Source organism: Mercenaria mercenaria, chromosome 10, assembly GCF_021730395.1.
Source record: "Mercenaria mercenaria strain notata chromosome 10, MADL_Memer_1, whole genome shotgun sequence".
Lineage (NCBI taxonomy): Eukaryota > Metazoa > Mollusca > Bivalvia > Venerida > Veneridae > Mercenaria > Mercenaria mercenaria.
Genome location: NC_069370.1, coordinates 53,218,227 through 53,245,533, shown reverse-complemented (window position 1 = coordinate 53,245,533; position 27,307 = coordinate 53,218,227). Strand labels below are relative to the sequence as shown.

Below are 27,307 nucleotides of genomic sequence, written 5' to 3'. Positions count from 1 at the left end.
CATTTTATGTGAGGAAGCTATCCTGCTGACTTGCAAAATATTAATGGCTCCAGTCACTTGCTAGCTCATCATAAACAGAACATTTACTGAACATTATATCTGATTCATACTGTGTAAAAGGCTCCCACGTTTACAGGTTTAAACGAGTCCGTGTCATGTTTGACTGGTAAACTTTTACAAAATTTCTACCCAGTTAAACGAAACGATCACCCTTTCAACCATCGAAGTCTTTCTCTGTTTGTAAAACTGAACGAAATGTAAGAAGGTTGTATACAGTGCTAAATTTGATTCAATTGAAATAAATTGTTCTATTTTGCAATGGATTGCATCAAACAGTGCCAAACATAGCGCGGAAATGTCAAAACAGCCTGAACTTGCGAACATGTTACAAAAATTTCCTTTAATTTATATTTTTTCCTGTCTAATTTTAGAAAATAGCGCATTTACCATTGTACGCCCCTGTTATAGAACGGAAAAAGCCAGCTAGAGTCATGAATGAAGACAATAATTGATTGCTGTTTAAACGTTATCGTTTCGTGTTTGAAAGGCTATGTAAACACTTACAAAAATCTGTAAATGTGGGAGCCTTAACTGTGTATTTTGCTATCATTATAATTGTAGTAAGTTTAATGTTTTGTATTGCAGATTACAGACATAAAACTATTGGAAGATGATTCTCCGGCAAAATATTCATCAGAAGTCTGCTTTTATGTTGACAAATACGAAATAGTGTAACACGAAACAAACTCTCAAAAACATTATTTATTGAAAAATAAACAAGAAATTGTTTGTGACGTATAAGTGGAATGGGGGGAAAATGTTTTGAACATTTCAGGTGTTCAAGTGAAATTTCTGCATAGAAGGAACCTCATTTCTGTTGTCGGGTTTAAAAAGTATGTGCAAACACTCATGTTTATATTTAAGTCTTTACTTCACAGTCATCCTGTGAATTGCTAAAAGATATGATAGGTGTTCAAAATAAATTTGCGCTGAATTCAATTCAGTCATGTTTTACACTGGCAAAAAGTGCAAACTGGTCGAAAGCCAGAATAATTGTAAATGAAAATAAAAAGACGCAGCTTCTTGATATTTGGATGTTTACAAATTATGTTTCAAAATATTGTATGTATATGAAACATTGATGTCTGTTTGTTGGTTAATTCAGAGTATATATTTAAAAACGTCTATTCATTTATATGCTATCATTGGAGACATTTTTACAGAACTACATATTTGTTGAATGTAGGCATCTGCAATTTGGCAGGTCCTTATAAAACATTATGCACTGTTCGGACCATTGGTCATTTATGTGATTTGTTTACAATATGTATTTATTCTCCATCATGTGAGATTATTCTTGCTTTTTGCGAAGAATAATGCTGATGTGTTATCTAGATCACATGTTCATTCATATTATTTTTGTATACTTACAAGCTCCTGTTTTAAGTTAAGATGTAGAACCTGAATTTTCTGAATGAGAACGGTGGCAATAGAGTCTCACTAGCATTTAAGAGTATCATGTTAATGATTTCCACTGTTTCATTTTTAAGAAGTTCATACACATTCTTCATTTTCTGGTTAAACAGTTCATTTACACCCTCATGTCATTGACTTTTGTTGTAACTATAATATTGAAAACGAGCTGTAGGTTGTAATTAACAGTGAATTTTATGTTCTTTCATAAATATTTCCTACTTTGTAAAATCTTGGGTAAGAAAAGAGGTTTGTTTACATGTAAGTATATAAAATGAATCATCATTATTGTGAGACAGGATGCCTGAAGTTTATAAGGAATTTCGGATAAAGAGTTGAAATTAAAATGTGGATAAAATTTCACATGTCAAAATGTTTCTGAGCTTTGTCCCTTGCTCTTACAGTACATACTATGAAATCCCTAATATTTATTGGGAACTTTTGATTTTCGTGGAATTCGTGGTGAATTAAATCCTAACAAACAAGTAAAACTCCTATTCATTTTATGCCAACAGGTTTAACTCCGGACGTTAAATTTAAAAAATTCTGCAAAATAAATTTTGCCAAAATCCTGAAATTTCATGTCCGCAGAATCAAATGATTTCACCTTGACAAAGCTGTTTTTATTGGCCTTGTTAATGTGAACTATAGTAGCAGCATTGTTAGCTGATGTCATATGTAATTTTGCTCCAGTTCCTTAGTAGGGAGGTGGAAAAGTTTTGAAATTTCCAGTGATACATCCTAGTGTCGTAAGTTATGTAATGATATTTCTCAACATACTGCTTCTTGTGTAAATTAATGTGTGAGGATACAATAGATAGAAACAGAATACATGTAACTGTAGGGGAAAAAAAAAGAGTACAAATAATTGCATCAACTTCAATTTACCTTTAAAAAAGTAGAGAAACTCTTCATAAAACTGTGGTTTCATTTTGGCTTGTGTACTATGTCCTAAGATTGCCAAAGCACTTAAGGTGCTTAGAATTTTCTGAGAAGTATTTGCTGGTAAAACAGAAACTAAGACTTGCTTAAACTTTCCTCTAAAAATGGAGGTGTGGTTCATCTTGACACATGATGTTTATAAATTTGAATGAGTACAAAAATCCTGAAGAAAGGGATTGTGAATTCAGTAAGATGATCATGGCATTTACAGTATTCAAAAACTGTGTATTCTTGCATTCATCTTCATTAGATAACAGTATACAGCTGAACCTGTGTTAAAGACCACCTCTGAACAGAGATCACCGGGCTCGTAATGTTTTGTTTCCCATTTCAACATTTTCAGTGTATTTTAACCTATGAATAAAGACCACCTCCCAATAAAGACCACATTTTGGCTCTCCAAAGGGTGGTCTTTATAGACAGGTTTGACTGTAGTTTTTGTCTTGTAAGGTTGCCATGTGCATGCAGAAATGAATCTGTATTAGGCAATTCAGTTTGAACTAAGAAAAACAAAAATGAACATGTATATGACTATGTGGTTTTCATTTCTAAAGACATTATTCTGTGTTTAGAATACGTTTTGGCATTGAAAGAGGGTGATGAAAAATTGTGCTCTATTGATATACATGATTATATTGATATTTAAATGATATGTACATAATAGAAATAAAATATTGTACAGATCTGCCCATCGTTAAGGTTACATTTTCTGAGCCAAGTGCTGAAGGCTTCCAAACCAAAACCTTTGAAAACTGGAAACCTTTGGAAAATGAAACCCCCTGAAAATGGGGGGAAACCCCTGAAATCAGGAAACCACTCTCGATTGAACTGATTTTGCTGTTATGACTTATCCTTATAACATGGATTTCATCCTATGAGCTTCATGCAAAAAAATAATGTCTGGGTACTTTGTGAAAGTGGTGAAATGCCTCGAACTGCTAAATGGTCAAGGTCTGTGAAACACGTTTTATATGATACAGATGCTATCCAAAGTTCCTGTCCTTGAATACAAGGCTCATTTTATGCTGAAACTGTTCCTTCAGTAGTCGTGCACAACCATACATAGGCCTGTCCAAAGACCAGGATGCATGGCTTGAGGCGGTTGCTCTAAGCTCAGGTTTCCTAAACCTTGCAAGAGAACCCGACATCCCAGGGTCTTAAAACCTTGCCAAATAGCCCAGATCTTGCCCCATGTTATTTCTGGCTGAATCCTCTCCTAAAACAACACCTAACAGGATGCAAATTCTAGACCTGAATGGCTGTTGACAGAGCTGTGTACGAATGCACTAATGTGAAGGTAACGAAAAATAGGCTTAAAGGTATACCAAACCCGAATTTCATATTTTCTAAGAAAATAGAATTAAAAAGTTTTACAAAGTGACGAGGTGAGCTTTTGTGGTCGTGCTTCCGTGCGTGCGTAAACGTTTGTTTATGACCACTCTAGAGGTCACATTTTTCATGGGATCTTTATGAAAGTTTGTCAGAATGTTCATCTTGATGATATCTAGGTCAAGTTCAAAACTGGGTCATGTGCGGTCAAAAACTAGGTCAGTAGGTCTAAAAAATAGAAAAACCTTGTGACCTCTCTAGAGGCCATACTTTTCATGAGATCTTCATGAAAATTGGTGATAATGTTCAACTTGATGATATCTAGGTCAAGTTCGAAACTGGGTCACATGCCTTCAAAAACTAGGTCATTAGGTCTAAAAATAGAAAAACCTTTTGACCTCTCTGGAGGCCATATTTTTCAATGGATATTCATGAAAATTGGTCAGAATGTTCATCTTGATGATATCTAGGTCAAATTCGAAACTGGGTCAGGTGCCTTCAAAAACTAGGTCATTAGGTCAAATAATAGAAAAACCTTGCGACCTCTCTAGAGGCCATATTTTTCATGGGATCTGTATGAAAGTTGGTCTGAATATCTTGATGATATCTAGGTCAAGTTCAAAACTGGGTCACGTGCCATCTAAAACTAGGTCATTAGGTCTAAAAATAGAAAAACCTTTTGACCTCTCTGGAGGCCATATTTTTCAATGGATCTTCATGAAAATTGGTCAGAATGTTCATCTTGATGATATCTAGGTCAAATTCGAAACTGGGTCAGGTGCCTTCAAAAACTAGGTCATTAGGTCAAATAATAGAAAAACCTTGCGACCTCTCTAGAGGCCATATATTTCAATGGATCTTCATGAAAATTGATTTTTATCTCTATGATATCTTGGTCAAGTTTAAAACTGGGTCACATGAGCTCAAAAACTAGGTCACTATGTCAAATAATAGAAAAAACGACGTCATGTGGGGACAGGTGAGCGATTCAGGACCATCATGGTCCTCTTGTTTTTTTGTGTGAACAGTAGACACAAAGTTAAACACGGCATAAACGTGTAACACTACTAAACAGGAGACGGCATGCTGGACTATTTTGATGCTGGATAATGAAATTGGGCACATCTGAGGAAGCTGGAGCTGTCACTGGAATGTTTAATGACACCCAATGTGGAAGAAAATGCTGCACAATAGCTTATTAATAAGTATGTGTCAAATGGATGTAATAACAGAAATAAAGTGTATCAAAGTAATCTTGTGTACAACTTTTTAAGCTTGAATTAAAACAGAGATAGAATGTAAGTGCATCAAAACTTCAACCTGAAATTTTAAGTAAAACTGGGGGTGGTATTCATAAAATATTGTTGCCAGAGTTATGACTCTTGTGTAAAATGATGTGGCTGATGATGTACAACAATTATTCAAGTTTGAATCGAATCCCTTCAGTTATAAGTTGTAGCTAAAATGCATCAATATTAACCTAAATTTCGAAGTAAAAAGGAGGCATAATTTCATGAAAATTTATGTCGGAGATCTGTCATATGATGTGGGTGATGATGTGGAACAACTATTTTTAAGTTTGAATCAAATCCATTTAGTAATTACTGAGATAAAAGAGTTAAAGTGCACCAAAACTTTAACATGAAATACAAAAGGGGGATAATTCATAAAATACTGGTGCTAGAGCTGTGACCCTTGATGTCACAAATGCATCAATTTATTACAGATAAAAAGTGCATCAAAACTTTAACGTGTGGACGCTGGACGCTAACACTGGATCGAATTTGATAGCTCTCCATACACCTGGTCTAGTCGAGCTAAAAACTTAGAAGAAAACTTACTGCTAGGCATTATGTTATGAATGCAGCCCTACATACACAAGTATTTTATATATTCAATTATGTTTATTACATTTGATGAGACTTTTCTGCTTTTTAAGTAAATACATAAATTATTTGAGTGAAAGATGGGCATTGGTTGTCTTGAAATGGCTTTAACCAAAATTTCTGAGTTAAAAAGGGGCATAATTCTGACAAAACTAGAGGTGCTTTTGAGAAAAGTGCATGTCTCCCACAACTGCCTAATCATCTGAATAGTAAGTCTGTCTTTGTATACTGTTTGTGGCCTATTGGTATTCCCATGTTGGGAGTAACCGGTCTACAATGCTGTGTCGGTGTACAATGCTGTTCAGCGGTAGCGGATGGGAGTAACCGTCTACAATGCTGCGCCAGTGGTTGTTGGCAATTATGTTCAAGGGTCATAATTCCAAAGTGTCTTGGCCGATTTGGCTAGTTATCGAACTTGGCAGAGGTCTTATGGTCAAACACATTTTGTTCAAGTTTGGTGAAGATCGGATGAGAAATGTTTGACTTAGTGAGTGCGGACAAGCTTTGTGACAGACAGACGGACACACAGACTGGAGTAAATCAAAGTTTAAAGAAATTTTGTCCATAGGAAAATTTTTGCCTATATACATATAAGCAACTGTGGCATTTACCCTTAACAGTGAGACAGAGTGTCATGCGCAAACTCCAGGTTCCTATATCAACGGTCAAGGTCAAAGTTGGAGGTCAAAGGTCATGTCAGATCTTGTCTGGCCCGTAACTTTGACATGCATTGAGGTATTTTGTTTATATTTGGTATGTTTAACTCAATGAGACGGACTGTATCTCCAAGGCCAAGGTTACAGTCTCCCTTAAAAAATGCCCTGTTGAGACAAATCTCCCTTCTTGACCGTTTGAAAATATGGCATGTATGCAGTTATGGGTAAAAAGGGGTGGGGGCGCGGGCGGGCTCGACATGTTAACCTTGGGCATCTAGATTTTATACTTGAGTTAACAACCATACCAATTTTCAAGATAAAATAAAAACCAGTATTCTTTGAAAATTATATATTTTAATTTTGGAAATGTTAGAAAAGTATTGTACAGATATTTACAATAAATACAACCAAAGTTTCTACATAATATGCTCTAATTATGACAAAACATTAATAAAGAATGAGAAAAATATCAAAATATCTTAATATTTCAAGATTAACAAACTCATTTACAGTATCGTATGGTATCATACGAGTAGGCAGATTTCATATAATTAACGCTAGATTTCACATATGTTTTACACTTTTAGCACATGCTACTAACTATTTTAAGAAAATTTTTCTTGAACTTCTACTCGATGGAATTGATTAAATTTTGAGCATGAAAAATGACATCTGCAAAACCTTCCAACAAAATAAATACTTATAAAAGAGAACAACTTCATAGCATTGCTATAAGGCTTTATGTATTTAGGAAGTGGTGAAGGATGAAAAATGACTTTTGTACAATTTCAATGCTAGGTAAAAATGACAAAGCTTTTCTTATTAACAACAGTTTCCCTGTATAAATATATATATATATATGTATAAAAATGATATGTATACACTTTCTGAGATATGTAATGTACAAATATAATTTAATATATACAACAATTGGTTCACATTAGAATATAAGGAATGTATTTTTTGTCTAGTTTTGTAGCATCAAACTGTATGATATCCTTCTGGCAGGAAAAAACACGACTGTGTTTGTAGGAATAAACTCAAAATACAGATCTTTTCTTTGTGTTCCTTTCATGAAAATGCTGCATGACATCAATTGATGTATCAGTTTAAAGAGCCTTACATAATATATTATATCTCATTTGCATATTTCTTTCATTATTCGCTGTGATGACATCTGGTCAAAACAGTATGACTGGTCCCAGTCTGTACTGCAAAGAGTTTGGTTTAAACAGATGAGTTTTTTCCCTATGACACTGTCCCGATACCATTTCTAGGCGACATTACTAGTTTTAGATATATATGTTAAAAATTTGATCTGCATTCTGTTTAACAAACGATACATGACACAGTTCACAAACTGGGCAAAACTGCGATATGGACCTCAGTTCCACTCAGTATATCACTTTTGATCCATCTTGTCCAATTCGTAAACTTGCATAAGTACCTAAATGCCATGTATTATTTGTTAAATATGAAATTCTACAGATCAAGGCTCTCTTAAAAACACCTGCGTTGCCTTTTCAGAAATCTTTCTAGAGAGCTTTTAAAATGTTGCTGCAGCACATATATTTTTTACGTTGTGTATCATTAAAATTGACCAGATCTGCATTTATCTACCCCTCTTAATATCTATATTTCGGATTTCAGGAACAACAATACAGGATATAATTTAAGAATCACAACTAGACTTAAGACTGATATGAAATTGTGAATGTCTGCATATATATAGATTGCTGAAGTCAGATCACTGTTACAAAATCAGCTTGGCTAATGTAACCATGGCAACAGTTGCCAACATAGATACTGATATTGCTGATGCTCCCTGCGCTTCAAATGATGGACAGTTGGCCCCTTGACACTCCATAGTTTCTGAAAAAAAAATCAAAATATGCATGCTGATTTTTTTCGAAATGAAATTTTAACATTAAAGTTTTACTATTTAAGATGAAACATGTAATACATGATATAAATTGTAAAAATTCCAACAGATGGGCAATCCCTACCAATTAGAATTAAGACTCAAGCTTTGAAGACCTATTCGAAGTCAGGGGAGTGACACTTTTCAAAAGGAAATTCTAAGGACTTATTATAGTATCTATTTCAGTACATGAATATGTCAAACTGAAGTCTTTTACATATCACACTTTTTGTATTACCTAAAACATTTAACAGCCAGTATTTAGGTTTAATATACACTATTAAACAAGAGGGCTAAGACGGCCCTAGGTCGCTCACCTGAGAAACACATCATAATACACCATAACAGTGTAAACACAGACTTATTGATTGCATGGAAAAAAATGTTCTGACCAAGTATCATTAAAATTGGAGCAAACACAAGTATTTCTTTTATTTGACCTAGTGACCTAGTTTTTGACCCCAGATGACCCATATTCAACCTTGACCTAGATTTCATCAAGGAAATCATTCTGACCAAATTTCATAAAGATCAACTGAAAAATACAGCCTCTTTTGCATACACAAGGTTTTTCTTTGATTTGACCTAGTGGCCTAGTTTTTGACCACAGATGACCAATAACCAAATTCTACCTAGATTTTATCAAGGCAATAATTCTGACCAAATTTCATAAAGATCAATTGAAAAATACAGCCTCTATTGCATACACAAGGTTTTTCTTTGATTTGACCTAGTGACCTAATTTTTGACCCAAGATGACCCATATTCAACCTTTACCTAGATTTCATCAAGGAAATCATTCTGACCAAATTTCATAAAGATCAACTGAAAAATACAGCCTCTTTTGCATACACAAGGTTTTTCTTTGAATTGACCTAGTGGCGTAGTTTTTGACCACAGATGACCAATAACCAAATTCTACCTAGATTTTATCAAGGCAATAATTCTGACCAAATTTCATAAAGATCAATTGAAAAATACAGCCTCTATTGCATACACAAAGTTTTTCTTTGATTTGACCTAGTGACCTCATTTTTGACCCAAGATGACCCATATTCAAACTTGACCATGATTTTATCAAGGCAATCATTCTGACTGAATTTCATGAAGATCAATTGAAAAAAATAGCCTCTATCGCATACACAAGGTTTTACTTTGATATGACCTAATGACCTACTTTTTAACCCTAGATGACCCATATTCGAAGTTGACATAGATTTCATCAAGGCAATCATTCTGACCAAAATTCATGAAGATTAATTGAAAAATACAGCCTCTATCGCATACACAAGGTTTTTCTTTAATTTGACCTATTGACCTAGATTTTGACCCCAGATGACCCATTTTCAAACTCGGCCTAGATTTCATCAAGGTTATCATTCTGACCAAACTTCATGAAGATTACTTGAAAAATACAGCCTCTATCGCATACACAAGGTTTTTCTTTGATTTGACCTAGTGACCTAGTTTTTGACCCCAGATGACCCAATTTCCAACTCGGCCTAGATTTCATCAAGGTAATCATTCTGACCGAATTTCATGAAGATCAGTTGAAAAATACAGCCTCTATCGCATACACAAGCTAAATGTCGACGGACAGACAGACGACAGACAGACAGACAGACACCAAGTGATCAGAAAAACTGAAAGCTAAAAACAGCCTCTATCGCATACACAAGGTTTTTCTTTGATTTGACCTAGTGACCTTGTTTCTGACCCCAGATGAACCATTTTCAAACTCGGCCTAGATTTCATCAAGGTCATCATTCTGACCAAAATTCATGAAGATCAATTGAAAAATACAGCCTCTATCGCATACACAAGGTTTTTCTTTGATTTGACCTAGTGACCTAGTTTTTGACCCCAGATGACCCAATTTCGAACTCGGCCTAGATTTCATCAAGATTATCATTCTGACCAAACATCATGAAGATCAGTTGAAAAATACAACCTCTATTGCATATACAAGCTAAATGTTGACAGACGACAGACAGACAGACGACGGACGCCGGACATCGAGTGATCAGAAAAACTCACCTCAGCAATGCTCAGGTGAGCTAGAAATACAGCCCCTGTTGCATACACAAGGTTTTTCTTTGATTTGACCTAGTGACCTATTTTTTGTTCCCAGAAGACCCATTTTCGAACTCGACCTAGATTTCATCAAGGTAATCATTCTGACCAAATTTCATGAAGATCAGTTGAAAAATACAGCCTCTATCGCATACACAAGGTTTTTCTTTGATTTGACCTAGTGACCTAGTTTTTGACCCCAGATGACCCATTTTCGAACTCGGCCTAGATTTTATCAAGGTTATCATTCTGACCAAATTTCATGAAGATCAGTTGAAAAATACAGCCTCTATCGCATACACAAGCTAAATGTTGACGGACAGACAGACAGACACCGGACATCGAGTGATCAGAAAAACTAAAAAGAAAATCATAAAGTAACATTATAATATGTAGGTAAGTCATTATCTGGTTATTTTAATAAATGGTTATCCACTAATTCTTCCATATGGTTAACCGAACAAACTGTGCTGCATCTATTTCTCTATAGATGGATGAGTATTTTATACAGACACTGGTAAAACTGTATGTATATTTCTTTACTATGGTAGAATGGGATAAGCAGCAATTAATGTGCCACCTTTTTCTTTGCAAGTATTTCCTGATGATTGACAAAGGAGCAGGCAAACTGAAAGCTTTGAAGTATTTGTTTTGACATTATACACATCAATGTAACCCTTATTCTTCAATAGGGTTTTGTTTCTTTTGATTATTTCGCTTTTTTATTTTTATCAAATGTTACTCAGCATAGCTATGGAGGATGCCGCATGTCCCACCAGACTACATTACAAATTTAAATGCCGTATTCATAAACTTACCAAAAAGCTCAATAATTGTTTGTCTGTTCTCTCCAATCCTGTTTCTTGCCACACAAAAATACTTTGTGTAATCATTGGCCTCCACATTCTTTATACGCAGCACATACCAAGCTTCTTGGAAACGCAGTGTTGTTGTGGCAATGAGCTTCGTTATTTCATATTTCTCATCGTCATTGAGCTGCATCAGCTGCGTGTTCCCCTCGCTTCTTGTCGGCTCCTTGTACCAAACTACCTCTGGCTCAGGATATCCTGTGATAAAGTATCAAACAATTAGTCAAAAGTTCACTTTAAGTAGCATGTTTTTCTTTTGGAAACAGACTTTGTTTCTGAACAGATGCATAATATAGCAACAAGAAGAATTAGGTGAATAAAAGCACCATGATGGGCCAAGATTTTTCACCCGAGGTTCACAAAATTGCTTTAACAGTTCCAGTAGAGGATCACACAAGGAAAATACCTGTGTTATTGTTTTGAAACAAGGCCAGTGTTTTCTGACAGCCCTGTTTTTAACGAAAAAGAATGATTCGAAGAAAATTTGGTACAGGGTATTTAAAGGGAAGTTTAAACAAGAGGACCATGATGGTCCTGAATCGCTCACCTCTTCCCACATGACCCAGTTTTGAGTATGACGTCATTTTTTCTATTATTTGACATAGTGACCTAGTTTTTGAGCTCATGTGACCCAGTTTTGAACTTGACCTAGATATTATCAAGATAAAATTTCTGACCAATTTTCATGAAGATCCATTGAAAAATATGGTCTCTAGAGAGGTCACAAGTTTTTTCTATTATTTGACCTATTGACCTAGTTTTCGAAGGTACGTGACCCTGTTTTGAACTTTAAATAGATGTCATCAAGGTGAACATTCTCACTAATTTTCATGAAGATCTCATGAAAAATATGGCCTCTAGAGAGGTCACAAGGTTTTTCTATTTTTATACCTACTGGCCTAGTTTTTGACCGCACGTGACCCAGTTTCGAAACTGACCTAGATATCATCAAAGTGAATATTCAGATCAATTTTCATGAAGATCCATTGAAAAATATGGCCTCTAGAGAGGTCAGAAGATTTTAATAATTTTAGACCTACTGACCTAGTTTTTGATAGCAGTTGACCCAGTTTCAAACCTGACCTAGAAATCATCAAGATGAACATTCAGACCAACTTTCATACAGATCCCATGAAAAGTATGGCTTCTAGAGAGGTCACAAGGTTTTTCTATTATTTGACCTAATGACCTAGTTTTTTACGGCACATGACCCAGCTTCAAACTTGACCTAGATATCATCAAGGTGAACATTCTGACCAATTTTTATGGAGATCCATTCAGAAGTATGGCCTCTAGAGAGGTCACAAGGCTTTTCTATTTTTAGACCTACTGACCTAGTTTTTGACCGCACATGACCCTGTTTCGAAACTGACCTAGATATTATCAAGATGTACATTCAGACCAATTTTCATACAGATCCCATGAAAAATATGGCCTTTAGAGAGGTCACAAAGTTTATCTATTATTTGACCTACTGACCTAGTTTTTGACGGCACGTGACCCACTTTCGAACTTGATTTAGATATCATCAAGATGAACATTCTGACCAATTTTCATGAAGATCTTCTGAAAGATATGGCCTCTAGAGAGGTCAAAAGGTTTTTCTATTTTTAGCCCTACTGACCTAGTTTTTTACGCACGTGACTCAGTTTCGAACTTGACCTAGATATCACCAAGATGAACATTCAGACCAACTTTCATACAGATCCAATGAAAAATATGGCCTTTAGAGAGGTAACAAGGTTTTTCTATTATTTGACCTACTGACCTAGTTTTTGATGGCACGTGACCCAGTTTCAAAAATGACCTAGATATCATCAAGGTGAACATTCTGACCAATTTTCATGAAGATCTTGTGAAATATATGGCCTCTAGAGAGGTCACAATGTTTTTCCATTTTTAGACCTACTGACCTAGTTTTTGATGGAACTTGACCCAGTTTCAAACTCCACCTAGATATCATCAAGATGAAGATTCTGACCAATTTTGATGAAGATCTTTTGAAATATATGGCCTCTAGAGAGGTCACAAAGTTTTCCTATTTTTAGAACTCCTGACCTAGTTTTTGACGGCACGTAACCCAGTTTCGAACTTGACCTAGATATCATCAAGGTCAACATTCTGACCAATTTTCATGAAGATCTCATGAAATATATGGCCTCTAGAGAGGTCACAAGGTTTTTCTATTTTTAGACCTACTGACCTAGTTTTTGACCGCACGTGACCCAATTTCGAACTTGACCTAGATATCATCAAGATAAACATTCAGACCAACTTTCATACAGATCCCATGAAAAATATGGCCTTAAGAGAGGTCACAAGGTTTTTCTATTATTTGACCTACTGACCTAGTTTTTCACGGCACGTGATCCAGTTTTGAACTTGACCTAGATATCATCAGGTGAACATTCAGACCAATCTTCATGAAGATCTTGTGAAATATATGGCCTCTAGAGAGGTCACAAGGTTTTTCTATTTTTAGGCCTACTGACCTAGTTTTTGACGGAACTTGACCCAGTTTCAAACTTGACCTAGATATCATCAAGTTGAACATTCTGACCAATTTTCATGAAGATCTTGTGAAATATATGGCCTCTAGAGAAGTCCCAAAGTTTTTCTATTTTTAGACCTACTGACCTAGTTTTTGAGGCACGTGACCCAGTTTCAAACTTGACCTAGATATTATCAAGATGAACATTCTGACCAACTTTCATAAAGATCCCATGAAAAATGTGACCTCTAGAGTGGTCACAAGCAAAAGTTTACAGACGGACGCACGAACGGACGACGGACGACGGACACCGCACGATCACAAAAGCTCACCTTGTCACTTTGTGACAGTTGAGCTAAAAAATTGAGGACTCGGGTAAAAGTGCGACATTCACTGTTTTTGCTATAACTGTTCCCAGCTCTGGGTTTTTTTCTGTGCTTCATAATAAAGATTAGCCTATTATATATAAATGGACAGTAAGCCAAAATCTGCAACAAAAAAATAAACTTTGATAATTTCCACCCAGTAGTTTCAAAGTAAATACCCAAAAGCACGCTGGAAAATTGGTTGTTTTATGTCCTTTGACATTGTTTTCTTCTGCATGTTATTCTTTAGTCAAAAAAAAAGAAAATAACTGATAATGCTTCACACAGAAGTGTATGTATAGAAACTGTACTGGAAAACAATTCACTTTTACTCCCTGGATTTCTTGTTTTCCTTTTGGTTGTTCAACCAAATTTTGTTGCACTTGAAGTTGGGACATTTAGCACTTATTCTCTTTACAAGCTTTCCATTCTTGTACTATAATTGCTACAATCACTATTTTACTACAGCTACAAAATCAAGTAATTAACTTATTTAACTTCAAGATAGTTCTGTATGTTTGACAGAAATATTGTTCCACAATGTAAAATTTCATTAAAGAAACTGTTGACTACTGGCAGATGGACAACAGAATTTTAATGATCCTAAAGGCTCTACCATTTTTAGAGCACTGCATGATCGGCTGGCCTAAAAGGCTAGATAAATTGATAATTCAAAATTGCAGTTTTTGTGCTATTAATTCCCTCTTAATGGTAATGAATAGACATTCTTATTTTCATGTTTCGTCAAAATTTCTTCAGTACTTATTTCAAATAATTAAAGTGTGACGGACAAAGTGAAGCTAAATGCTCACCAAAGGGTCACCGTTACAATACAAATTCCAGAATAAAATACTGTAAACTTGTAAAAACAAACAATTACCTGAAACTCTACATTCAAGCTTAGCATCAAACTGTCTATTTTGCGCTTGGCCTACAGTGTCTTGCACAGCCATAGTCTCTGGCTTAAAGAAAACACTCAATGACACAAGATACAGATCTGGGGGACGTACTTGGTTGTCAGCTATACATTTATACAGGCCCCTGTCCTCCTTTGTGACATTTTTCAAAGGCAAGATGGTGTTCTGAAAGAAGGAAATTTTTACCTATATAATAAAATGTATATATGACAACTAATCCACTAAAATTTACCACACCACTCGTAAATGCACATGTCATAGCTGAAATTAATTTTTTTCCATGAAAAACTTCCTCAAATAACCTATGGTACCACAGCAGTAGACCAGCAAATGGCAATAAGATGATGGTGCTTTGAAACAAAAATTTCACCAAAGCAGTGTATGAGACATAAATATGTATATCTAAGCCTGCTAAATTTCTAAAATGGACTGGTTCATCATTGAATTCGGGCAGTACCATTTATTATGAGAAGGGGTGTTCACTGAAAATGTACTGACTGAACAGCAAACAGTGAAGACTAAGATGTGCAGGCTGATCTTGGTCTGCACTGGTTGCAAAGGCAGAATCAGTTGCCACCAGCAGGCTGATCTTGGTCTGCACTGGTTGCAATGGCAAAATCAGTTGCCGCCAGCAGGCTAAAGGTTAATATGTAACAAACTCTATTTTTGTACAAGATAATTAACAAGAGCAGTATGTCTTATGACAGCATGCCTGGCTTATCAAAGACTTGTCAGTAAAATGAATTTTCTATCTAAAATATATAACACATGTAAGTATACTGTCCAAATTCATGTACGATTTATGGGACTTGACGCAGTGATCTTATTCAATCACATCCAACTGCTGTTTAAAGTTTCAACCAAGTATCTGCATTAATTTAGTCAAGATTGAAGTTCACCTACCCTAAGCTGAGCCCCATCTAGTCCAGGAAGAAAACCTCCATCTGACCTGACCCAAGTAATATTTGGTTTAGGCACACCTGTAGCTGTACATTCTAAATTGTGTGAGTGACCAACATCTAACTGTAACACAGCCACATTCTTGCTGGTAATTGTCGGTGGTACTGGAAAGAAAATATATACATTTTGTCTTTAACACAATGATATTTTATTCAGCCACACAGACTCTTATAATGAGTTTTAAAACTAAGATGGATGACTTGTAAATGAAAATTTCAATGCTACGATTAACACCATATCTATCAGAATGAATATTATAAAGTTTTAAGAGTGGAATAACAAGATCTTGTCAATGTATCTAAACCATCATTTTCTATGGGCACACATTGCTATAAACAAACATTTATCAAGTTCTGAAAAGTAGAAGTCAGCAAAACCGATTTGAAGGAAAAAGTCAGTGACACAGTGACTAGCGATATCCAAGTCCAACTTGGCTGTATCTGTTATCCTGAATATTTTTCAGTTCTAGGTGATAAAATTGATTAATTTAAGTTGGTGCAGTTTCCAGCCATTATAACTGACCTAGACTGGTTAATGGGGGGATGAATATAATGATACCTGCCATAGATTTGACTAGAGGTCTGTTGTTTCATCCATTCCAGGTAGGGTCCTTATGCAATTACCGGCCAATTTACCCATGCTAAACTTTTACCTTTGACCACTCACATATTACTTTTAGCAAAAGCCTTTACTTGTACTAATGTTATATATAGAAAAGACCTTCAATTGCATGATGCATGATGCATACCTTGTACGATAAGATGTCCTATTTTTGAAGGCCAAGAGTCTGAGCCTGGGATCTGAATATAGCATTTGTAGTACCCATAATCCACCACTTCTAGACAGTTAATCACCAACATATAAGTTATACGCTTGTTGAATTCACGTTTCACTATCTCATACTTCTTTGAGCCTTCCTTACACACTTTGTTTTCCACAAATATGTTTTCATCAGTGGTAATGATTTCACCACCAGACTTAGAATCTAAAAATGTCCAGATTACCTGAAAGAAAAGCAGTCAATATACAGATGACCAATAAGAATAGGGATTATAGTCCTTGTTACATGGAGTAAACTAGAGCTATTGATAAAGGTGATTATAAAAGTCCCAAATGTTGCTTTGATACGGGGAAAAGTAAAACGTTGTGATCAAAGTCTTTGACCTTCAAGAGTAACCTTGACCTTGAACCTTGTGATCTGGGTTATAAATGCCATCTCCATTTCAACTTCATGGGGTCAACATTAATGCTTGTTTTATGAAAATGCTCCCAGTGAGTTAGAAGATGAACTGAAAATAAATCCAAGCTATTTGACAGCTGTTGCTGTTCTATGAAAATCTTTCAAGGAGTTTACATATATGGAGTGGAGAAAAAGTTAAGCTATTTGATCTTTGACCAAGTGTGACCTTGACCACGGACCTAGCAACCTTGGTTTTTCACTCTGCATGTTGTGTTGGTCACTCAGGTTAAAATTAATGTTTTTATGAAAACTTCTAAGCGGTCAAATGGACTATTTGGAGCAGACAAAAAGTTAAGCTAATTGACCTTTTGCCTATAAATGTGACCTTAGACCTAGAAACCTGAAACATGCACTCTACATGTCATCTTGATGAGGCTGATCAATAACTGAAAAAAAATCTTATGAAAGTCTCACCAGTTGTTAAGAACAAGTAAACTCGATGAATTGGTATCCCCCGCCGAAAGGGTTTGTGGTGAAGAATGGCAAAAAATTATATCCGGCAAAGAGTTAAGGATGTTAATAAGAAGCAAATAATTTCATTAGTCAAAATCAATTTAACAGAAAACAAATGTTTAATAAAAGAGTACATAAATAATGTATGATACTTTGATCCTGACTAAAGAAATTATTTTGAATGGGATATGCTTACTGTAGTAAGCTTAGCTTTTAAAATTAAATGCAGTTAATTGAAATGTGAGCTTAAAGTTTAACTGGAACGAAATATTGTCTTTGAGTAGTTTGGCACCAGGTGTTGCTGTTTAACATGTACATTTGAACTTAAAAGAGCAGATGTTCTTAAGAGAACACAGGTAAGATATCTTGAACATGGCTGAGGACAAGGTTTGTGCAGTCACAACTTAATATATTTATTATTTTAGGGGGTGGGGGTGCGGGGGAACGGGAGAGGAAACAAAATTTCACATGTTGATTATAAATATGGATGGAAAATTAAAATTGAAAAAAAAAAGGGTAAAAGGGTGAAGTTGGGGGGCAGAGGATGCATGATCAGTAGTGGGCATGACTGGGTGGAGGAGTGAGGTGGGGGAATGGTACAACTTGCATGTTGATAAATAATCGTGGAAGGTTTGAAAAAAATCTAAAATAAGAAATGAAAAAAAAAAAAATTTTTTTTTGGAGGGGGGAGGGGAGGGGGCTGGGAGGGGGGTGACAAGGCAATTGGGTGACCAGGTGTGGGTGCGCAATTTCACATGTTTATAATAAATGTTCACAGAAAAGAATGAAAGAAATTTAATGAGAGTCTGCCAAATGGTAAATTTGTTATGTACAAATATGTGGATTTTTAGAAAATTAAAGGGCAATAACTCTAGTTACAAAAGAAACCCGTTCGAAATTGTGTGTGCACAACCACATTATAGTGCTCTAAATTCTGTTAAAGTTTCATAGTTCAAGACAAATATATCAAAAGTTATGATGCAGAAATTGCCATATCTATAGATCTATAGTACCCTATATAGTTAACACTGGAAACTTTCTAAGGGCCATAACTCTGGCGTTACTTGGGCAATATGTCTGAAACTTGATGGGCCCCATAACCTCATAGTGGTGAACATGTATATGAAGTGTTTAAAAAAATTTAAATAAGGATTTTTTTTTTGGGTGGGGGGGGGCGTAGGGAGATAGGGAGGGATGTAATCAAGGTAAGGGGGTGACCAGGTGTGGGTACACAACTTCACATGTTTACAATAAATTTTCATGGAAAAGAATGAAAGAAATTTAATGAAATTCTACCAAATGGTAAGTTTGTTATGTACAAATATGTGGATTTTATAAAATTTAAAAGGGGCAATAACTCTTAATTTACATAAAAATCCAAACGAAATTGTGTGTACACAACCACATTATGGTGATCTAAATTCTGTTTAAGTTTCATAGTTCTAGGTCAAATACATCAAAAATTATGATGCAGAAATTGCCATATTTATAGTACCCTATATAGTTAACACTAGAACTTTCTAAGGGCCATAACTCTGGTGTTACTTGGGCAATCTGACTGAAACCTGATGGGCCGCAAGAACTCATAGTGGTGTACATGTATATGAAGTTTTAAATAAATATTCCCAACCATTTCCTAGATATGGCTCCGGACGGACGGAAAGACGGACGGAAAGACGGACGGACAGACAACGCCAAAACTATATTTCGTCGGGGATAACAAACATAGCAGGCAGACCAATGGGCAGACATGCACAACTCCAACATAGCCCATGGCACATAATTTTGAATCGAGGGGTATAATCATTAATTAAAAGAATAAGGAAGTCACCTACCTATAATAACTGTTAAACAGTATAAGGATCGAAGGATATATATATCAAGAGCTAATAGGTGCCAGGACTTCCAACTTTTAACATCTTCAATGGTTACATAATGTACAGTCTTTCATATTTAAGATATAAAATTATAGGTTTTATAAACTGTTACCATTAAATGTACAATGACAAATTTTAATCCTTGCACAAACTCACTTATTATCTAAAACAGTACTAGAACATATTAATAAGATAAATATGCTGTGGTTTCTAAAAATCGATATTTGTTCTAAAAATTGATATTTGTAACAATATTATTGCTCACGCCAGATGTTATGAAATATTTTACTCACTGTGTGTCCATCCTGCTTGTTGACCACAGTGCAGTTGAGTTTAGCTTGTCCACCTTGTGACGTAACTTCGGGAATGATTTCATCGACAATCTCTGGGTCCTGCTGACACCATACTGTCAATCAAATACAAACAATATGAACAGTTTAGTCTTTTGTTTAACACACTGTCCTCATTTTCAGTAGTACTCCACATGAATATAATATGAGGCTTCATTCATAACCTAAATTTTTTTAACCCTTTTCATGCTGGACATGACTAATTCTGCCTTTGCGACCAGTGCAGATCATGATCAGCCTGCACATCATGACATGCACTGTTTGCCATTAATTAAGTCAGTACTTTTTGGTAATGCACCCCTTTTAATACAGTTAATGATACTGTCCAAATTGAAAGATGCACAAGTTCATTATAGAAATTTAGCAAGGTAAGGGTTAAAGATATTTATATATACAGTAAAACACTGACTGCTTAATGTAAAAATAGACTGAGCAAAATGCTTGAATAGTCATCCATGAGTTCAAGGGATCAAAACATTTTAGAAAATATAGATGCATATGTAGTTTTACTAGACTTGGTAAATCTAGACCATCATACCCTGTTTTTGACAATATTAATTTGTGATCTAAGTTATAAACTGCTGATTATTTCAATGAATTTCAGTGCAATTTATGATCTTTACTATTCAACTGATTTTGTTTGTGTAGAGCGGAAGTTTAATAACTTACTAAAGAATTCCATTAGTAATTGATTAATTACTGGACTGGTTAAAAAATACAGCTTGCATTTTCTTGTATCTAGCTGATATGATCAAGAACTTGCAACTTCTGTACTAATGATTTTCCTTTAAATAGATATTCTCACAATGTCTTATATTTGGACTTGCAAAATCGCAGCTTGAAATTAAATGATATATAAAGTAGTCAAGTGTTGAAACAGTCTTCGGATTCAAATCAGCACTGGCCGCATTGATGTTTACATCGTAATTGCTGTACCCAGTTATATAAATAATTAGTATTGATTGTTGGGCTGTACACTGTAGATGTACTCATCCTTTTATTTTTTCTTGTTTTTAACCTTACTTACTAACATCTTCTCTTCTGCACAAAAGTTTATGTGTATATACCTATTGCCATTAGGGAATTTAAGGAGTTAGGTTTTTGCATCTTTCTTTATAGAAGTGGCTAGGGGTCCAGTAATCAATATACATGTTCGTATTATGTACTGTATTACAAGTGTATAAAGTAGGTCCTACAAAGCATTTGCTGGTAAACGTTATGGTTAGTTGTCATAAAGTTGCTGTTACCACTATTTTTGTAAATATTTTATTTATAATCAGCTCTCACTGAAGGTTCAGAAGCATATATACTCACGAATATGAAATTATAACAGCGATTTCGGGTAGTCGCCGTTGTTTATTTACGGAAGCAGTAAAATGAATTCAGTAATTCATGAGCACAATCCATGTCTTAAATACTACAGAAAACATTAAGTTTATTATTTTAATTCGATCATGAGTACGGAGAAAAAAACAAGAATTTGACAAAAGCTTCCCACTACAGCGAACAAAACTGATATTTATTGTTTATCGAATTTTTAATCGTATTTCCCCCACCCCCTGGTATCTACTAGTGATAACAATCCAAATTGTGAATCTAGTGAATGTGAATTTGAAAGTGCCACACCCTTTAACTCAACATCTGAATCAAATCAGTCTGTACATGAGTGTGGACAAAGTGAAAGTGCCACACCCCTTAACTCAACATCTGAATCAAATCAGTCTGTACATGAGTGTGAACAAAGTGAAAGTGCCACACCCCTTAACTCAACATCTGAATCAAATCAGTCTGTACATCAGTGTGAACAAAGTGAAAGTGCCACACCCCTTAACTCAACATCTGAATCAAATCAATCTTTAAATCAGTGTGAAAAAAGTGAAAATAAGTGTGAAATGAATACAGAAGAAATCAATCAATGTGAAATAAGTGATATAGAATCAAATTGTGAAATTGATTATTTGAATGAAAAAGAAAGTGTTGAAAGTCACCGTAATGAATCAATGCGACCGTTACCCAATGGGAAGTTCATGTCGGTTGAAGATCTACTGAACATAATTCATGGCGACATAACAGCTGTGTCGTCTGTTCCTAGAGGAAATAAAGACAATGGATTTGTTCTAGTTGATGGTGAAGAGAACATTAAAGTAACTTGTCGGCAAAAAAGCAAATTACTACGATGACTGTGGGGTTTGGAATAGTAGGGAAATCTAGAACTTGTAAGACAAACTTTCTTTTGGAAGAAATTGAAAATGGTCCAACAAATATATAAAATTTGTTCATGTCAAAGATGGTATTGTCAGTGTTGAAAAACAGGTGAAAGGGAAAGTTGTTAAACCCCATTGAATCCGCAACCACATTTAGGTAACATAGTGACTCTTCACAGGTACTATACTGTGTTAAAAGAAAATGATGACTTTAAGAAACGTGTAAGTTGTTCGAAACTTACCGGCAGCACTGACACAAGGAAGTATGTGATGGTTGTGGAATATCAGGGAACAAATGGAGACTCAGAATATGGAAAAGTTCATGGAAATTCCAAAACAAATGAACAGCCTTATAAACGTACACACCCTGAAGCTATCAAACTTATTAAAGAAGCAGTTAAGCATGATAAGCCAGTTAATGCCTATACTAAATTTACAAAACTTGATGACTCAACTCTCTATCCAAAGGATTTGCGCCAGTGTCAGTATTTAAAATCAAAATCTGTAGGTAGTAACAAAAAAGCAAAAAATGCTGCTGATGAAATTTTGAACATTATTAAGTCTTTAAATGGTCATGAATTTGTCAGTGAAATTATACACTCGAGGGACGGTGATCAACCTCTCATATTTTGTTGTACTGAAGAACAGTTGGCCGATCTAAGATCTTTCATCAAGTCAAATGGGGGTGTTGTGGGTATTGACAGAACATTCTTGCTTGGCCGGTGTTATGTGACATTGTTAGTATACAAAAGCCAGAAAGTTGTACGCAAAGAAACAGGTGAGCCCCCAATTATGATAGGTCCACTCATGCTGCATTGGGATGGCAAAACAAAAACATATTACAGGTTCTTTTCTTATCTTCGTGGTATTTTAGACATTGAGCTTAAGAATGTTGAAATGTTGATCGGAACAGATGATGAAAAAGCTATGACCAACGCAATAGACCAAACCTTTCCAGAAGCCAAACGTAGGCTGTGTACCATACACATAAAAGACAATTTGTTGCGCAATATGACCGATAATGCAGGAGAGGAACGAAATTGTTCACAAAATATTTGGACCGAAGAGGGTTGCATGTGCCAATGACAGTGCAACATTCGATGATAGAAATGTTGAATTAAAAGAATCTTTGAAAGACCATCCAGATTTTTTAGAGTATTATGAGAAATTTGTTGAAAAAAAAATTTCAGAACATTGTGTTAATGAGAATGATCAGCTGTGGACCAATAATAACACAGAGTCAATCAACCATAGGCTGAAAATCTCCACAGACTGGAAACCCCAAAAAACAGATGTTCTTGTCGAGAAACTACATGATGCTGTCAGGGTTCAGCATGTGGATGTAAGACGTGCGCTTTACGGAACGGGGAATTACTCGCTAAATCACAAATTCACTAAATTCAGATTAACCGAAGGGGTGTGGCGGTCGAAGTCAGACACTGAAAAAAAGCATATCAAATGAAATTTCTAAATGCCACTTCAAAAATAGAACTACCGTCAAGAATTGTATCCACTGATGGTACATATTCAATCGGACAAACCCCAGCAGTCGCTAAGAAGCCAGGTCAAAAAAGTCGTGCCAAAGTGACAAGAACATTTACACGAAGGAAGTGAACTTGCGTACTGATTCTGTTGGAAACAACAGACATCATGCTTTGTCAAGCAGCGCAAGTTTCACTTCCTTTCAGGAAATATTAACAGTCACAAACATTGCCATGTGTTTAAACTAAATTTAGTGTTTAACTAAATGTGCAGTGCCATGTGTTCAGTATGTCCCGTATATACATGTATATAAACAATACAATGTATGTTTTTACTATTCTGTAAATAATATTTAATAAATTGTTAAGGTACAAAATTAAAGTAAGGTTAATTAAGGTGATTAGTAATATATAGAACTTTCCATAAGCAATGAAATTGTGTGTTTAATATTCTGTAACTATATATCGGATTCCTTGATATGACATTTTTATGAATTTGTTAAGGTACATAATATCAATAAATAAGGTTATCAATAAATGAAAATATTCAATGACTGTAGTGATTAGTATGTATATATATATATATATATATAGAACTTTTGAAAGTAATGCAATTGTGTGTTTTATTGTTTTGTAAATATTTTCTGATTTTTTATATCACATATAGCATATGAATTTGTTAAGGTACATATATCAAGGTAAATAATATCAATAAATAAGGTTAAAATTTAAAATTGATTAGTATGTCTGTATATAGAAAATTCATAAGCAATGCAGTTTTGTTTTATTGTTCTGTAAATATTTATCTGATTTCTAAATATGACATTTAGTATATGAACTTACATTATATCAATATATTATATTAATAAATAAGGTTAAATAAGATTTTATAACAATATGACAATAAAGTTACATTTTTTTTATGTGTTGTTATGTGATACAATTATGTCCATAGTGCATCTTTATTAGTCCTTAGTGGCCTATTGTGCCTCCTTAGCGTCTTATAATGGGAAAACTGCGTGAAATAATTTATCATATCTTTTTTATTTATGATTTTCTTTAGGGCCTTATTGAACCCTAAGTCACCCCTTAGTGTCCTTAGTTGCTCACTTAAAGGTCCTTAGTGGTCCTTTGTACCTCCTGAATGTATATTTATTCAAGACACATAAGCACTCAGTCAGCTACCGTGCTATCTTATGATTAAAATTCAGACTTTAAAATTTAAGTTATAAAAATATTGGCCACTGCTTTCAATAATTATTTTCATAATTGTCCCTAATTTGTCCATAGTTCATCTTTAATAGTCCTTAGTGGCCCATAGTGCCTCCTTAGCGGTCTTTAAAGGGAAAACTGCGTGAAGTAATTTACTCATATCTTTTTTATTTTATGATTTATTCCTTAGATTTTTCTTTAGGGTCCTTATTGAACCATAAGTCACTTAGTGCTCACTTAAAGGTCCTTAGTGGTCCTTTGTACCTCCTTAGTGGTCCTTAGCGGTCCTTAGTGGTCCTTAACGGTATATTGCAGGACTAAATAATTATAAATACTTATGTTTTTGTCATTACAATGTATTTCAAACGACAAGAAAAATACAAGAACAAACTTTTGAAATTTTATCTCCCAGTTTTAAAGATAAAACATAGTCTCCTCTTTGTAAATACCGATCTCAGTATTCATATTGATCACCGGACCTCTAGACAGCCCTGTTCGGGTTGTCTAGAGGTCCGGTAACTGTTATGAAACTTAAGCACTAACTGGACCTAATAAGTCGGGGATGAAAATCCCTACCCCCCCCCCCCCCCACCGAGACAGTAACGTCCGTATATAGTTATTCGTCTTTGTTGTCTGCATATACTGAGGCAACTTTTTCGATGTTTTCCAGATCCAGTTTATGGATAGTCTATAGACTGGTTGTCTGCATGAACAACTGAGCACCCAAAATCAGACAGTCACAAAAATTCGTAAACGTTTGTGCCAACCTCACAAGCATGGCAATAATGTATAAACAGTAAACGTTAGACATTATCATAAATGACGATGGATGGTGTTAGCAACTTAGCATGAGTTAATTGTCACAATATTATGTGCGCCATTTTTACTTGACAGGGGAAAATACCTGTGCCAAGAAGCAGAGTGACGACGGCAGCGTCGATCCAGTAGAACTTCAACATGGCCAAAGTTGACCTACAGCGGCAAATTTCGTTGAAAGTACAAAAATATTACTTCATAGGATCGAAATATTATTAAAGTCTACTATCAAAATTCCCAAAATTCATTTCCGGAAGTTTACCTGTAATATATTGATTACGTTCATTGAAATGCTTGACATGACTTCACGCTCTGGCAAACCGAATTAATTGAGAAATATACAACTGTATACAACTTTATATTTTATTAAAGTGTCACATGTAAAACATTCATAGCATTTTTACATAATGTATAAAACAGTCACGTTAAAACAGTTTTACATCCAGCCATTACTGACTTATGAGACACTAAAACAGTATAAAACATGTATTTGTACATCAAGATGTTTAGTTTGGAAGTATCCATATTGTTGACCATCATTTACCCCAAGGCGCCATAAGATGTAGCCTGAGGTACATCCCCATCCAAATGGGGAAAATTTACAATACTAAAATTAAAATCATCCCTCTTGTCATAAATTTTGGTAAAGACTACAGTTCATTCATAACCAAATGTGATTCAATAACAGTTGAATTTTAATTATTTTAAAGGTAGATTTTTTTGCTTTTTTTATTAAATATTTTTATTTCTCTATGTTCACAAAGAAATATTTTCATTTTTCACACACACACACACATGTATACCTGAACAAAAACAACAGCAATATAAAAAACATACACACATCCATACATATATGCATATGCACACACCCACACACTCACATACGACTGTATTCACAAAAAATATGCATATGCAGATATCAGCAGGTATAATGATAATGAAAAAAAGAATTACAAAAAAGAAAGAAAAGAAGATACATCTACCGCAACTCTTGAAGTTTTGTTGTTGTTTTTTTTATAATATTTAATTTAAAAAGACTGCATAGGATAGGATATCTTTCCATTTCTGATAATGTTTTTCTATTTTGTCGTGCTGCAATGCTATACAGCCTACTCCAAAGATATTTTAGAAAGAAATTTAAATTTGGTGTACATTTTCTTACTTTACAATTATAAATATAATATTTTGCTACTAGAAGAATAAAATTTTTCGCGTCCTTTTGTTTGTCTTTTTCTGTGATTAAGAAAGAAATAGTAGAGCAGTTAAGATCTAAATGGAAGTTTCGTTCATGAAAGTAACTTTTAAGCTCCCCCCAAAATTTTTGTGCGCATGGACATTCCCAAAATAAGTGTTCGATTGATTCAACATTCATTGAACAGAAGTCACATATATTCGATACGACCTTTTTGTTTTAGCATACTTTTATTTGTCGCGATTATTCTGTGCAGATATTTAAACTGAAAATTTCTATATTTACTATCTATACTTGATGTTAGTATATTTTTATATATTTGTTTCCATTTTAAATCTGCATTTGGTATGATGTTTTTCCATTTATTTTCTGCCGTGTTCGGAGACATTTTATCATTTTTCATTTGATGTTCATACAAGTATTTATTTGTTTTCTCTACATTCAAAAAATTTTTTAAAATGTCTTTGTTTGGTGTATCATTTCTAATATTGTTTGTTTTAATTTTACTTTTTAAAAGGAAGTTACACTAGCTTTTGGATCGATTTTTTTCTATAATGTAGAAACTGATGAAACTTCAGAATATATTTTAAAAATCAGCAA

The 27,307-nt window shown here is 34.7% G+C and overlaps 2 protein-coding genes across 3 annotated transcripts in view; one reads left to right on the top strand and one right to left on the bottom strand.

Annotated features, from left to right (window-relative positions):
• The window catches only part of LOC123561546 (coatomer subunit delta-like), a 54,826-nt gene that overhangs the window by 20,100 nt on the left and 7,419 nt on the right, over positions 1–27,307 (top strand). The window contains exon 12 of one of the 2 annotated variants that reach the window (XM_053553096.1): positions 646–3,102. The exons of the other annotated variant lie outside the window; for it this stretch is intronic. Within the exon in view, the coding sequence (XP_053409071.1) occupies positions 646–735 (90 nt within the window). The 3' untranslated portion in view covers positions 736–3,102. Of the gene's footprint in view, positions 1–645; positions 3,103–27,307 lie in introns of those variants that run through there. 2 annotated transcript variants of the gene reach the window in all.
• On the bottom strand, positions 6,621–25,793 carry LOC128559935 (lachesin-like). Its single transcript, XM_053553098.1, has 7 exons — positions 25,604–25,793; positions 19,746–19,858; positions 16,631–16,886; positions 15,826–15,986; positions 14,886–15,087; positions 11,099–11,347; positions 6,621–8,158 (listed from the first exon to the last, which is right to left on the bottom strand). Exons 1-7 carry the CDS (start codon positions 25,656–25,658, stop codon positions 8,040–8,042), a joined length of 1,155 nt encoding a protein of 384 aa, XP_053409073.1. The 5' UTR covers positions 25,659–25,793; the 3' UTR covers positions 6,621–8,039.